General features: G+C 41.4%; 1 protein-coding gene across 3 annotated transcripts in view; it reads right to left on the bottom strand.

Moving 5' to 3' along the window:
* Nucleotides 1-15,797, bottom strand: part of PTPN21 (protein tyrosine phosphatase, non-receptor type 21) — a 50,979-nt gene that overhangs the window by 32,253 nt on the left and 2,929 nt on the right. For all 3 annotated transcript variants that reach the window (XM_026849573.1, XM_026849571.1, XM_026849572.1), the window contains exon 2: nt 14,324-14,696. In XM_026849573.1, the coding sequence (XP_026705374.1) occupies nt 14,324-14,503 (180 nt within the window). In that variant the 5' untranslated portion in view covers nt 14,504-14,696. The remainder of the gene's footprint in view (nt 1-14,323; nt 14,697-15,797) is intronic.

Here is a 15,797-nt window from a genome sequence, read left to right as displayed (position 1 = left end):
ACCTAGTAAAGGATTTACTGTTTTTTTCTCAGAAGCTCTAGCATTTTAATGCTTTGGAGCACAGATTTAAAATTAATTGGGGAGCAAGAGCTAGTACATTGTCGAGGTGATCACCTCCAGCACAGGCACGTTTCTCAGCGGAGCGGGGGATCATGGTGTATGGGGAAGTTTCCTGAGCCAGGGAAACCCCAGGGGAGAGTGGAGCCCCACCAGGAGTTGGAGGCTCTCATGAGAGATGGCAGCTAATGAGGTATGGGTGACGCCAGGAGTAACAGTTGCCACCCAAGACTCCCACAACAGGGAGTGCCAGCCACCAGGACACGGCACGGCAATTTGTGCAGGAGGACACCTCTTTGAAGGAGGGACGTTCCACTGGCCGAGTGAGAGACTTTAAGTCCACATAACCGAGCAAGCGGGCACCATTCTGTGACCATCTGCGCAGGGCAAGGGCACCCATCCCGCCAGACCCTCAGGGCAGGACGGCGGGCGCTCCTCTGAGAGCAAGGGCGGCAGCTCTGGCCGGGGGGGCTGCACCGTCCCCCCCAGCGGCGGCCGATGGCGCCCCCAGACGGAGCTGTGAGGGGAGAGGCTGCAGGAAGGGCCCGGACCTTTCTCCCGGGGCAGGGACAGGCAGCAGACCTGCCGGCAAAACCTGTGCCCAGGGGAGGGTGTGCTGCGGCAGGTGCTGAGCCGCAGGAGCCGTGAGAAGGCTGCGTAGCATCACGGAGCCGGAGGAGGAGTTCGACAGCTCGTTCCATGCACAGTCTGCACTGGACCCACAGCCACAAACCCCCAGCGGCACACACGAGAGGGAGGGGGGCAGTAACGCAGAAGAATGGAAGCTTGCAACGGCAAGGACCAGGAGGAGGAAGAGACTTCCCCCGAAGCCTGAGGTGCCCTGGCAGAACCACTTCACTGCCCTGCAGACTCAGGAGAAAAGACCCGTCACCTCGGGAGAGACGCTGGAGCTGAGTAAGGCAGCTCCAGCTGCTCCCCATAGAACCACCAGAGCAAGGAGGAAAAGGCGATGGGTGACAGCAGGAGGAAACTCTCTTCTGGGAGGTACAGAGGCACCCATCTGCTGACCAGACGCACGCTCTGGAGAGTTGTGCTGCTTATCAAGGGCTCATATCAGGGATGTCACCGAGAGACTGCTGAGCCTCTTACAGTCCACTGACTATTATCTGCTGTTGTTTCATGTGGGCATGAGTGATACAGCCAGGAGCAGTCTGAGGAGTATCAAGAAGGATTACAGAGCTCTGGGAGGGGCAGTAAGGGACTCCGGAGTGAAGGTAGTTTTCTCATCAATCCTCCCAGTCCAAGGGAAGGGGTTTGAAAGGACCATTCAAATCTGGAAAATCAACACATGGTTACAGGACTGGTGCCACAGCCAGGGGTTTGGCTACTTAGACCATGGGACTCACTTTGAGAAACCTTGTCTACTAGAGGCTGATGGGTCCATCTGTCAGAGAGGGGGAAGAGCATCTTCAGCCATAGGTTTGCCAAGCTGGTGAAGAGGGCTTTAAACTAAAGATGCTGGGGAAAGGAATCTCAATCCATCCCTCTCCTATCAGCAATAGATGCCAGTGCCAGCAATAGAAGCCCAGAGCCTGAAGAGGGGTCACAGGTCAGCAGGAGAACACCTGAAGAGCAGCACAAATTAATCTGTCACTCCAGCCAGTAAGTCAGCTTCATCAGGGGCCCAACTTAAATGTGTCTATGCAAACACACATAGCATGGGGAATAAACAAGAGGAGTTAGAGATGTGCGCATGCCTGCAGGGCTATGATCCTATCGGCATCATGGAGATGTGGTGTGATGGTTCCTGTGACTGGATCAGTGGAATGGAAGGATACAGGCTCTTTAGGAAGGACAGGCAGGGGAGGCAAGGAAGGGGACTCACCCTCTATGTCAGTGACTAGCTGGAGTGCATGGAGCTCTGCCTGGGATGGATGAGAAGCAGACCAAGAGCTCAAGGGTCAGAATTAAAGGGAGGGCAGGGACAGCTGACATTATAGACTGCTACAGGTCACCCAACCAGGAAGACTGAATAGATGAGGCCTTCTACAGACAGATAGGAGCAGTCTCATGTTCACAAACCCCAGTCCTCATGGAGGACTTCAACCACCCCAAAGTCTGCTGGAGGAACAACACAGCAGGGCATAAGCAATCCAGGAGGTTTCTGGAATGCATTGATGATAACTTCCTTCGCCCAGTGATAGAGGATCCATCAAGAAGAGGTGCTATGCTGGACCCTGTTCTCACCAACAAGGAGGGGCTGGTGGGGAGTGTAAAGCTCAAGAGCAGCCTTGGCTGCAGTGACCACAAAATGGTGGAGTTCAAGATCCTTAGGGCAGAAGGAGGGCACACAACAGGCTCGCTACCCTGGACTTCAGAAGAACAGACTTTGACCTCTTCGGGGATCTGCCTGGCAGAGTAGCATGGGATAAAGCCTTGGAGGGAAGAAGGGCCCAAGAAAGCTGGTTGACATTCAAGGGTCACCTCCTCCAAGCTCAAGAGCTATGTATCCCAGCAAAGAGGAAGTCAGGTAAAACCACCTGATGGCCTGCATGGATCAACAAGAAGCTCCTGGACAAGCTCAAACACAAAAAGGAAGCCTACGGAGGGTGGAAGCAAGGACAGGCAGCCTGGGAGCAATACAGAGAAACTGTCTGAGCAGCCAGGGATCAGGTCAGGAAAGCCAAACCCCTGATAGAAATAAATCTGGACAGAGATGTTAAGAGCAGTAAGAAAAACCTTCTATAGGTACATTGGTGACCAAAGGAAGACTAAGGAAAATGTGGGCCCTCTCCAGAAAGAAATGGGAGATCTGATTACCCCTGGATAAGAAGGCTGAGGTACTCAATGACTTTTTCACCTCAGTCTTCACCATCAATTGCTCCAGGCACAGCACCCAAGTCACAGAAGGCAAAGGCAGGGACTGGAAGAAGGAAGAACCACCCACTGTAGGAGAAGATCAGGTTCAAGACCATGTAAAGAACCTGAAGGTGCACAAGTCCATGGGACCTGATAAGATGCATCCGCAGGTCCTGAGGGAACTGGCAGATGAAGTGGCTGAACCACTATCCATATCTGAGAAAGCGTGGCAGTCTGGTGAAGTTCCCACTGACTGGAAAAGGGGAAACATAAACAGCCACTTTTAAGAAGGGAAATAAAAAGGATCCAGGGAAGTACAGGCCAGTCAGTCTCACCTTTGTGTCCAGCAAGATCATGGAGCAGATCTTCCTGGAAACTGCTAGGTCACATGGAAAATAAGGAGGTGACTGGTGACAGCCAACATGGCTTCATTAAGAGCAAATCATGCCTGACAAATTTGGCAGCCTTCTACAGAGGGGTTACAGTGTTGAATAAGGGAAGAGCAACTGAGCTCATCTACCTGGACTTGTGCAAAGCTTATGACGCTGTTCTGCATAATATCCTTGTCTCTAAAGTGGAGACACATGGATTTGACGGATGGACCACTCTGTGGATAAAGAATTGGTTGGATGATCACAATCAAAGAGTTGCAGTTAATGACTCAATGTCCAAGTAGAGACCAGCAATGAGTAGCAATCCTCAGGGGTTGGTGTTGGGACTGGTTCTGTTTAACATCTTTGTCAGCAGCATGGATTGAGTGTACCCTCAGCAAGTTTGTTGATGACATGAAGCCATGTAGTGCAGTCAACATACTGGATGAAAGGGATGCCATCCAGAGGGACCTTGATAGGCTTGAGAGGTGGGTCTGTGAAAATCTCATGAACTTCAACAAGGCCGAGTGCAAGGTCCTTGATGCAATCCCAAGCACAGATACAGGCTGGGCAGAAAACAGATTGAGAGCAGCCCTGTGGAGAAGGACTTGGGAGTGTTGGTTAATGAGAAGCTTAACATGACCCAGCAATGTGTGCTTGCAGCCCAGAAAGCCAATGGTATCCTAGGCTGCATCAAAAGAAGCATGACCAGCAGGTCAAAGGAGGCGATCCTCCCACTCTACTATGTCCTCGTGAGACCCCACCTGCAGTGAGTGCTGTGTCCAGCTCTGTGGTCCACAACATCAGAACATGGACCTGCTCCAGTGGGTCAAGAAGAGGCCACAAAGATGACTGGGGGGCTGGAGCACCTCCCTTATGAAGACAGGCTGAGAGAGTTGGGGTTGTTCAGTCTGGGGAAGAGAAGGCTTCAGGAAGACCTTATAGTAGCCTTCAGTACCTAAAGGGGGCCCACAAGCAAGCTGGAGAGGGACTTTTTCCAAGGCCATGTAGTGATAGGACAAGGGGTAATGGTTTTAAACTGAATGAGGGTAGATTTAGATTAGATATAAGGAATAAATTCTTTACCGTGAGTGTGGTGAGATACTGGAACAGGTTGCTCAGAGCAGTTGTGGATGCCCCCTGCCTGGAAGTGTTCGTGGCGAGGTTGGACAGGGCTTTAAGCAACCTGGTCTAGTGGAAGGTGTCCCTGCCCATGGCAAGGGGGTTGGAACAACTAGATGATCTTTAAGGTCCCTTCCAACCCAAACCATTCTATGATAGGCTATTTTAGTACTTTCCTGTGAAAACTCATCTATATACACATCTGAACATTCATACACATACATCTTCTCAGTTTATAGTCTAGACAGGACGAGGGTCTAACCTTATGGTATTCTGGTTATCCTTTACATTTCTGACAGGCTGCCTATGCATGTAACTACCACAGCACGGGCAGGTATGCTACATCCCAGGCCTCAAGGACAGCAGTGAAGACCGTAGCAGCACGGGTCGTTAAGTATTTTGGGTACAAAAGCCAAGGTGTAACATTAAACTAACAGAACCACCTATTCCATAAAAGCATTTTCTGTTGGAAATTAGAGCCAATTTTAAGGCACAATGTTCTTTTGACACTGTATATTGGCATAATGTACTTCCTCACCTCTCTCTAAATTAGCATCAACACAGGTGTTGGTAGGTTTTGATGGGTTTTTTCTCCAATGTTAAAAAAAAAAAAAAATCCTCTAAATTAAAATTACTGTTACCATCTAATTGCAAAATCAGTATTCAGAAGATTAAAAAAAAAAAAAGTTAGAATGAAGCCTGCCCAATTTAACCTTAAGATCCCTTCTGCAACCTAAGACAATTCTGGTCCTATTTGATAAAAAGACAGGGTGTAATACAAAAATTATATTTAAACAGAACAGTTCATAGAAGTAAAATGCAGTTTTCAGTATAGTAGAACACATCTGGAGAAAAGGCAAAATGCTGGTATATACAAAAATAGTTTTGTGGTTGGGAAAGTTTAAAAATCACCAGAAACAGACTGTATTCCAACAGCAGAAACAGAGTTCTCTTGTAAAGCAAATCCTACAAATCAAATTTTCTATAGGTGGACACTGTCTGCTCTTCACTTCTGAATTCTGAAAAACAAGAGTCAAATTTAAGAACTCATAAAATACTTCCAGTTTCAAGACGACAAAAGGAAAATGGCTCTGAATACAAATACTATAAACACTGTTTTCTTAATTTCTCAGTCCAAGCACACAAAAGTTTGCAGATACTTCAGACAACATTTGCTTTTATACCTGTGCTTCAATCCCCCATCCACAAGATGTAGCGTGTGGCAACCTTGGCCACTCCACAAAGATATTGAGAATATCTTAAGATTCCATAAGATGTTAGAAATTATAACAGCACTACCACACAAACACTATTAAGAAAAAAAATACTATGTTCACTGCAACATCACACACTGATGAGTATAAGATGTACCAGATGACTACTCCTCAATCCTTCCTGCAGACTGAAGAAAGGAATGCATGTGAAACATTGTATTTCACTTTCATTACAAGACTGTTAACACCATGTGCACAATTAAAGGAGCCAAAGTCAGGCTGTGATGCTGTGACATCCTGTAACTTCTGAGTGTTATAGATGTAATGTATACATAATGCAAGACAGGAAGTAAACTAGAGAACCAAGAAACAACAGTTAAACTTGAACTATATGCCATAAGTTACTTGATCTCACTTGCTAGGAAAAGCTCAAAAACACAAAGCCTACTGTGCTGCTTCAGCCCACACAGCCAACAGGTCAACTGCATGAGACCCTGGCTGAGTGTGATCTGAAACATCAAACCACAACCTTCTGGGTGAGAGCAGAAGCCAAGGCAGAGACTGAAACCTACAGGTAACAGCTACAGAATTACAAAAGCACAGCAACAAAGTTGAAAGACTTCTGTAAAAGACAGCACACAAACACTTTTGGAAACCAATTTGAAATGTATGCAAAAATTTCTAATTAACTGAGTAACTTTCATCTGCAGCCTTGGTGTCTTTAAGCCCCAAAGAAGCACAAATACATAACAGAAAGGTAAGGAAAGAAAGAGCACAAACTTCTGTTAACATCATGACTGTTTCACACTCTGATGTGAGATACTCCTGGTTCTACACCCAGAAGTCTAAACTGAATGTATAGCCTGTTTTTAAGGCATGATTATCACTTGCACTGGTGTCTCTTTACAACACTGACCACCTTTTCTTGCTTACACACAGAACTGAGTTACTGGCACAATAGACTAAGAAAAATGCTTCCACATTTTTAAATATTCTCTGGAATCCAGCATATCTTAAATAAGATTCTTCTGCCACAGTATTTTCCCTTACAAACTCCTCCAATCTGGACTATCAAAAATAAAATGAAAACCAGGCAAAACACTATGGACCAAAGCTTGTCTTCTGACTTGTATGCAAACCTTTCACTTAACTTCAAGGGCAGAATTTGATCCTGTGAGTTTGCAGAGGAGTTTATGCACCCTGGAATATTCGCACTGATTAAAATAGAATCCAATTTTATTCATTGCTAAAACATTTTATTATTAGCAGCTCAGGACAACATCCAATGCTAAAAAGAATGTCATGACATAGTTCTTAAAATATGTTAAGCTGTTAAGATTAACGTTACTTTGAGGTTCATTTATTTTAGTGACTTATTCATGACCCAACCCCTTTGAGAAAAAATTGACTAGAAATAAAAAAAGAACATGGAATTTCTGCACAGTTACTTTCTACCTAGCTCTTCTGTCACTACGGACAGGAACAGTAAACATTTTTGCATACAAGTCCAAGAGTTATCAAGAACACAAAAGTACCAAGAACTAACAGAGCACTATAGCTCAAATTGGAGGTAGTGACTTAATCCATGATGTCAACCAGAGTTCCTAAATTAAGCAGAGGAGTTTCATCAGGTACAAGTGCCACAAAACTACACTAATGTAGGTGATTAGATTATATCTTTTAACATGATGTATGATGAGTCAGAGAAGTTGGGCTGATCAGTCTTAGGAAGAGACTAAAGTAAAATCTTACTGTGAACTTCAATTGCTTAAGAGCAGGGTATACAGAATAGAGAAACAGGCTCTTCTTGGAAGTGCTCACTGCACAAGAATGAGAAGCTCTAGGCACAAACTGCAATGTGGGAAATCCCAATTAGATAAGAAAAAAAAACTTTCACAAGACTAGGCAAACACTAGAACAGGTAGCCCAAAAAGGTGTCAAATCTCTATCCCTGGAGGCACTCAAACTCACACAGGCAATCCCTGAGCCACCTGATCCAAGCTGGCCTTCCTGAGCAGAGGGTGGGATCATGCAACCCTCAGAGGTCTCTTCCAACTCAAGTATTATGTGATTTTATGTCATTATAGAATTGGTGCTGACAAAGAAACAGCTTACTGATAAATTCCTGGATGTAAATAACACTTAAAAAAAAAAAAGGTGTTATCTTTTACAAACCCATTAAAAACTGAGCATTAAAAATTCTCATCAGTTTCCACATCTATTGAGCATACTTTGCTGTTTCTCGTCTGTTTTATAATTTGAAATGGAATCAATGAGATAGTTGTAGCTAACTAATATCAGGCAGTTCGTACAGGGAAGTACTAACTGCTGTCTTTCATTTTATTTTCCGTAGTACAGATCAGTCTTATCCCTAATATAATTTCACTTTGGCTCTAATCTACACATCATTTCTGTATACCACTTATTCTGAAGCAGAATAGCAGAAACATGTTTTAATACAGAATCTCAGGGTCTGTTTTGGTCACAGTTTACACTACCTAGAAAAGAAATAAAACTGACAAACGCATATGCCAGATGTCAAATGTGTTTAATCTTCTCACTTGAACTTAACAGCACCTATTATGATCCCCAAACTCAACTGTGCCTTTCATTTTTTGCCAATATAAAGAAAAAGTTACATTCCCTAGGATGGTGACAAAACACCATTTATAGAGAATTATTAGAGAAAAAAATCATTCTCTATAGAACACCAGACTAAAAAGAAAAAAACACAAAAAAAAACCCACCACATTTTGTGGACGCAGAGAGGAGAAAAAGACTTTACCACACATTCCCTTGAGGCATAATAGTGTTCAAAGTTTACTTCAAACTTATGTATTTAACTATGTATTTCCCCAGCTAATTTCCACATCCTACATTACAAATCTTACGGAATATCTCACAGGTTACAAATAGACTGGAAAAGAGAATTGTTTTCTAATTGTTAATACAATGCCTTTTAATTAATGCAGTCTGCTACTTGCCTCAAGGGTACAGCGACCTGAGGAATCACCATCCTAAGACATGAATCAAGAAATTATAAAAAGAAAACAATAAGAGCGTTTACAGAAGAATGTAATCAAAACGTATTTTTAGGCTCTTCCTCTTTTACACTTGTACATACAAATAAGACAAGCCATAAGACTCTCCTGAACAAAGTGCTGAAAGCACCTTCTCATTACTGAAGGATAAGCACTGCATTTGGACTTACAAAACCCCAGTTAGCGCAAGGGCTCCACCGTGTCTAGCTTTATTATATGCTTGGATACAAAACAGCTCCTGCCATGAGGGTATCACAGTTTAAATAAACTGCATGCAGGAGAACTGGGTTAATAATCCTGCACTATGCACAACTGCCAGATACCAAATGAAAGCTTTATGCTACACCCAATGTTAAGAACAGAAGAAGAGAAGAGGCCCTGAAAATTCTCCAGAAACTCCACTCTTATCACAGCAGACAACCTGCTCCACAGATCTTCCCAATCTCTAGGGGAGAAAGGATTTGGAGCAGCCTGGACTGGCCAGTGTACAAGATCCAAGACTTCCTGGAAGTGGTGGAGAAAAAAACCTGTGAGTCTTGTCATGTACCAGCCACCGAGTGGAAAGTTACACTCTGCATACTACCGTGACCAATTGTTCTTGCAGAAAAAGGAGGACTGCCGGCTAGCTTCATATCCCTCCATTTTCCCCGTTTGAAGCTTCTCACTTTAGGGTACTTTTGCTTATACTACTTCTGTTTTTCTAGATCTTCAACTGTAGCTGCAGGAGGGCGTGTTTAGCAGGGTAGCTATACGAATACAGAGAGAAGTCAGTCTTAAGTCTTACATCTTTCATAAGCCAAACCTTCTTTCCAACATACACACAACTATTTTCTCCTAACTACTCCAACATGGGTTTCCCAAATGCTACTTAAACAAAGCAATAGCCAACTATAGTTTAAAGCAAAACAGCAGGATAAAAATTAACCAAAACCAATACTTTGTAAGGTAATCTGACATATTCTAACTTATTCAAATTAAAACACTGCACAAATCACAATACACTGTGTTTTACACCCTGCAAATATCTTGACTAAATGGTCTTTCGACAGGCAAGGCAGATTCTACTCATCAGTATATTAGAGAAGGTAAACCAGCTAATTAACAAGCTAAAGAGCAATGCCTTCATAGTGCATGTGAGACATTATAGCCAAGACCTATTTTAACCTCTTTCAGAACCAGGTCAGTTATCAACATGACCAAGAAATGTAGAAACATGCTTTTTTTAGAAAATCATGTTATTTTTTTCCCCACCACTGCCCAAGACTCCAAGAAGGATGGACTCACATACCTGCTTTTGACTCACACCTTACACAGTACTGACATTAAAAAGAGTATCACGTTCCCATTCATGAGGCTTAAATTCAAAATTTCAAAGTAGTCTAAAAAAACTAAACAATAAGCTAATGTCTTTGCATCAGAAGTAAAGAAAAACTCTTCTGTCAAAATTAGTAAAAAACTGTACAGCAATTCACAGACAGGGACAGTGAAAAAATACAATTAACTGGTATATTCAAATTCTGACCTAATTTTATAAAAAAGCTGAAGAAATTATGGGCAAGGCTTCTTAACTACCCCTACTGCTTTCATGAAAAAAAATTTTGTGGTGTTCAGTGTAATAAGACTGAGGGCAAATCCTGTACCTGAATATACAGGTTTTTTATTTCAGTAAAAGGAAGAACTACAATAACTGCATTGAGGCAGATACTGATTTTTGGCTAACTGCTCTGTCCTGTAGTTTATCTTGGTTCCTAAATTACAGTTATGGCACATTTATATATATGTTTGTGATTGAGTCAAGTTTGGTTTTCGATAAAGTACCTTTTTTAGAATAATTACACACTGAAGGTCTGCATCTTTACATACATTCCTCCAAGACAATTTCTCCTTTCCTAATTTTAAGGAAAATTTGGTTCAGAGAGGCAACCATAGCAGTTCAGCTATGAGCACTGCTTCTTCTCTGATTTCTCCAAGCATTAGCTAAAATTTTGTCAGACTTTGATACAAAGCATTATTATGTTAGTGACCCCTCTATCATGACTTGGCCCAACTTTTATTTGCCAGTCAATATGTTTACTGGTACATATAGAGGTAAGAATATTTATGGTTGCACTTGGTCTTATTTAAAAGCACTTTTTACATATGCAAAACACACATTTAAGAATCACCATACTGAATTAAAGTCATTTTTTTGTGTCTTCTCTAAACAAGAGCTGGTATTTTAGAATTCAGAACAAAGTTTTACAGCATAGTTCAAGCATTTCTGAAGCACTGTTTGAGGAACTTCTAAATTACTCAGGACCCAGATAACCTTGATTCCTTGCTTTCTATTCATGTCCAAAACAAACACAGGAACTTGCATATGCACAACACATACTCTTCACAGAAGTTCCCTACCATTGTTTTTTGTACTTGGGCCCAAATGTCTACCACATATCTGCAGTTAAGTCAGACTCTCTGCTTGTACACAGTAGCAGAATTTAACACTTCTAACCCAGAGTGAAGGGACATTAGAAAACAGAAACAAAACAAGATTCAGAAAGAGAAGTAAATCAGTCATAACATCTCCTGCCAAACACCTATAGATATATAGCTATATTACTACTTAAATTTTTTTCCTATGTTTTCAAGTATTTAATTTGTATACTCGTGCCCTAGATGCAAGATTATCAGTGCTGCACGTACTTCTTAATGTAGTTAACAATCAGAGCTCTCAGTAGTTTTTCAAAACTTGTAATTCCAGAATGGTTTTCCACAACTTATCCAACTTTTTGAATAAATCAAGGTTGGTTATAGTTCTCTCACAGGATAAAAGACAGGCTGCACGAGAAAGGGTAACTTATGCTCCCTTTCCCCAGCTCCTCAGTTTAAGAGAGATGGTTTACATACCCGTTGCTTATGAATCACATTCTGGGAATACCAGATGTTCTTAGTTTAATGCACTCATTTTACTTTTCTGTAAAGTCTACCATTCAGTAAAAAAATAAAATTGTCAACATACTTAAGACTCCCTAAACCCTATGTATCCATACTAGTATACAACTTGGAAATTGAGAAGTATTAACTAGAAAAATCAAAAGAAAACCAGTATTTAGCCACACAAAGTATAACTTGAAGACTACTCCTTTACATAAAGATCTGTTAAAATAAGTATCTGAAAAGATGGCACAGCATTAAAAATAAGCCATTCAATTAACTGCCCAAATTCAGTAATTGCAGACTACACCAGAGAGAAAGAGGTATTTACAAATTTTACCATTATATGTGTAAAAAGGTAGAGATTCCCCTTATACCTCCTGCAATAAACTGTTAGGAAGGAGCATGGGAACTGCATGTCATAACTGTATAGCCCATACACAGTAATCTGAAACTGATGCATCGGTTTTCATAACTATGTTAAGTATCAGTATTCAAATAAACAGTCATACTTTCATGTTTAACACTCTGAATTCACACTTAGGCTTTGAGTGTGCTTAGTGCATTAACAATATGCAACATCTTGTACAAAGTACTTAGTATTTTACAGTATCCAGGACTAATGTTGGTTTTGCAGATTTAAGGAAAGTGCTGAGCAAATTTTTCTTTCTGAAAACTTTCTACTAAGCAAGCAGTCAGGAATGATCCAGTATCTGCTTGGCCAATCTAACTATTTAAAGGCAGAACAACATTTTTTAAATGCAAGCTCTGGAAAGTAATTTATATCCCTACTTTCCATTCCCTTTATTGCAACACATTTCCTGCCAAAATAATCCATGCAAGAATGCATGACTGAAGGAATCTGCTCAGAGTTCAATAGTGTACTGTCAACTCCCTTAGTCTGATATATGACTCTTAATTGAGGGAACTGCCATCTTTTTTAGGAGTAGCTTCAAAGAAAGAGATAATGAAGAGTAGCTGAAAAAAACTGCATCTCCAACACTCTGTGACTAGTTCAATAAAAGCTAGCAGTCATCATTCAGGAGGACAAAGCCTTTGCATTTTGCAAACCAAATATAGTTAAAATTCTTTACCTTCTGTTGACTTAGCAGTGACATCTGAAAGCAGATAGATAAAACTGACAATCTCCACTCACACCACAAAAAACGAATTCTAAATATATGATACCTGATGTGTTCCCAGTAAATACTAGGACTACAAGAGTAGTTAGATTCTCCCTTTACTACTAAAAGGAGCAAGATTAAAAATAAGATGTCACACTGTTGCACAGAATTCTGTTTTTCCAAAATAACTGTACACTAAAAAAAGTACTTGAAGAATATAATAGAATGCATATCAGGACTGAAAACAACCACTGTAAACAAACTCTTCAAGATTAATGAATTCACATCTATTTCATTTATTATTCTCCAAACAGAAAAAAAAAAAAAAAATGTTTATTACCACAACTGATTATATATAGAATTTTCTACCAAGAAATCCTACAGTAATGCATGCTGTGTACAGAAATAAATGTTTGCAGGACCGAGTTATAAGCGGCTGCCATTGCTTGACAATAAAAATGCAACATTTAAAAAAAAAAAAAATCAGAGTTATTAGAAAACAATTATTTTCACGATTACTCTTATTTTGGTTACCTAAGTCTTGGGTTTTCATCCTGTATTTGAATCCTATATTTAAAACACCTTTATATGGCAGACCACATAACAGAGCAAACGAATATTTCTGAGAACAATGTTAGAAAAATTAAACTTTTATTACATTTTCCGTCTCCTTCCCCCCAAAAGTGCACATGCTGTCACAGTTTAATGACTACAAAATGACCTAAACCTTTTTAGACTACTGAAATGTCAGTTTACACAGGACCGAGAGCATTCAACCACTGCTATCAAATCCATCCGTGTTCAATAAAATTATAAAATAATTACATTGGTTCAGATGCTGGGAGTAGTGTAGATTTCTATAAATAACATTTTGCAGCTCAGCATTTCAGAAATAATTCGCTCCATACAGGAGATGTATGCATAATCACTAAATGCGTGGGAGACGTGTAAATTTCAGGTGCGGACGGATCTTTCAAAGTATCAAGTAAGGAATTTTTTTGGGAAAAGGCAGGTTACACAGATATATACAGATTCAAGTAGTGCAAACCATGTTTCCTCATGAGGCCAGCACTTGATATAAAGTACTATATGCTTGCTCCAAGACAGTGTCTGCAAACACGTTTGTGGTATTTGAACAAGCAATACAAATAGTTGGTCACTGGTACACATCACATTTTATGCTTTAGGTTCTTTCCACAGCACTAATCCATCAGAAAAAAAGAGGCAACAAACAAAAAAAAGCAAAACAAAACATGTACACAACACTCTCTCATATTCTTTGCTAAAAATTGTCTCAAGTCTTGCAGTAATTCTTAACCATGTTACTTAGGCAGAAGAAAATTTTGGTTGCTTTGTGAGTTTTTTTTAAACACCATTTTCAGCATTATCAGGTTTAGAAAACAGTCGCTTTGTCAATCGCTCTAAGCTTCTATTCACTGCCACTTCTCACATGTCCTCCCCTTGGGCATTCCCTAGCTCTAGAAGGTAAATTTTGGAACTCTTTTGGAGCAATCCAAATCCCCATCAAGGCCAGAAGGTGAGGAAACAAGGGGAACTCCAGCTGCTCCAGTAAACAGATCGCCCCAAATGGGAAGGATTCACCACATAAGCCACCTAGCAGCAGAGACAAGAATCACACCTTCACTTGACGGTTCGCTTACCTCCCGCAACTCAAGCCTCTGAGCCACTGCTTCCAGGCTTTCCTGTCCCGTGCTTTCCACCGACAGCGTGAACTCCACAAACTCGTTGTTGAGCAGCTGGATACGAGCCACCAAGCAACTCTTGCTGGATACTGTATAACGTCGAGTTCGTTTCAATTTTAACCCAAAAGGTAGAGGCATCTTCTTTTTCCCCGCAGATGGTTACTGATAAAAAGCTACTACCACCAGGACCTCGTGAGGGGACAAGTAGCTATCTCCTCTCAGAAGGTAAGCAGCTGTAAAGTCTCCAGAGATCAACCAGCAGCAGCAGTATCCATTAAAGACAAGCAAGTCTTCCACCAAGAGACAAGTAGAAGGGGCATCCACTGGAATCCTACTAGGGCGCAAAAGAGAAAGAATAAATACAAGAATCAGAAATACTCTGACTGTACAAGGAATGGTAACATGGGAAAAACAACATGTATATTTTTTTCTAAATCTAAATAATCTACTTTTCATAAATGCAGAGCTGTTATACATTCAAATAATGAAATAAGCACCAGAATTTCTGGTTTTTCCACAGGCGACACCAGACTTCAGCAAGTTTTGGATTTTTAAAACTTGAAAGTAAATAATGAGTCTTAATCAAATTTGACTGCAATGTCTTAAAATAAGTATTTCTAAACTGAATCAGCATTTAAATGAATTATCTCTTTTAAGTCTGAGTTGCCCAAGGTATTTCTAATACCGAACAAAGCAATTTTAAGAGTAAATCCAGCAACCTGGATTGTTTTTCAGAGCAGTGCGCAGCCCCAGCCGCTGTCTGTTGGATTAAACGCAAAACCAAGCCCCATAACGATTAAGGAAAAAAAGGAGAAAAAAAAAAAAAAAAAAAAAAAAAGGCAGGAAGAGAGGCATTAAAGCTCACACTTTAGCTATTTCCTACCAGACAATTAAAATCCAATTCCTCTAATTTTACAGCTAGCTGTACCATTATTTCTAATGCTAGACTGCTATATGATGATTTTTCAGGTTATGCTTTGCCTCGCCAAGAGAGTATGCGAATTCTGAGAACCATTTATTTACTATGTATTTAAAACAAACGCTTATTTCCAGCCAAAAGGTAGCCACCCATTTCTCCACCTTTTGCTAACACCTTCACGCCTCCTCTCCTATTAACTCTGTAACATACAACCTTCGCCTTTCTCCTCTTCTAAGTGTTTTCTTACCACACGCACCCTAGCCTAAGAAATCTGTCGCCCTTATTAGTGCTGGTTTTCAGTACGACACGCAAAATAAAAACATCCTCCAAGCGCAGGGGAGGTGTTTCTGCAGGACTACGCGCGCTGAGAGCCGTCCCTATGGCGAGGCTGGGCACCGCACCTGCCGCTGAAGTGAAAGCGCCTCACCCACTCCAGACAAAGCCACCGCCGCCCCTGGGGGTTTGCACCGCCTCCCTCACCGCGCCGCGCCGCAGGGACGGGGACGCGGCCCC

The sequence above is a fragment of the Athene cunicularia genome (assembly GCF_003259725.1).
Source record: "Athene cunicularia isolate RWA chromosome 5 unlocalized genomic scaffold, athCun1 chr5_part1, whole genome shotgun sequence".
Taxonomy (NCBI): Eukaryota; Metazoa; Chordata; class Aves; order Strigiformes; family Strigidae; genus Athene; species Athene cunicularia.
The sequence above is the reverse complement of the archived record's forward strand: the minus strand, read 5'-3'. Positions and strand labels throughout refer to the sequence as shown.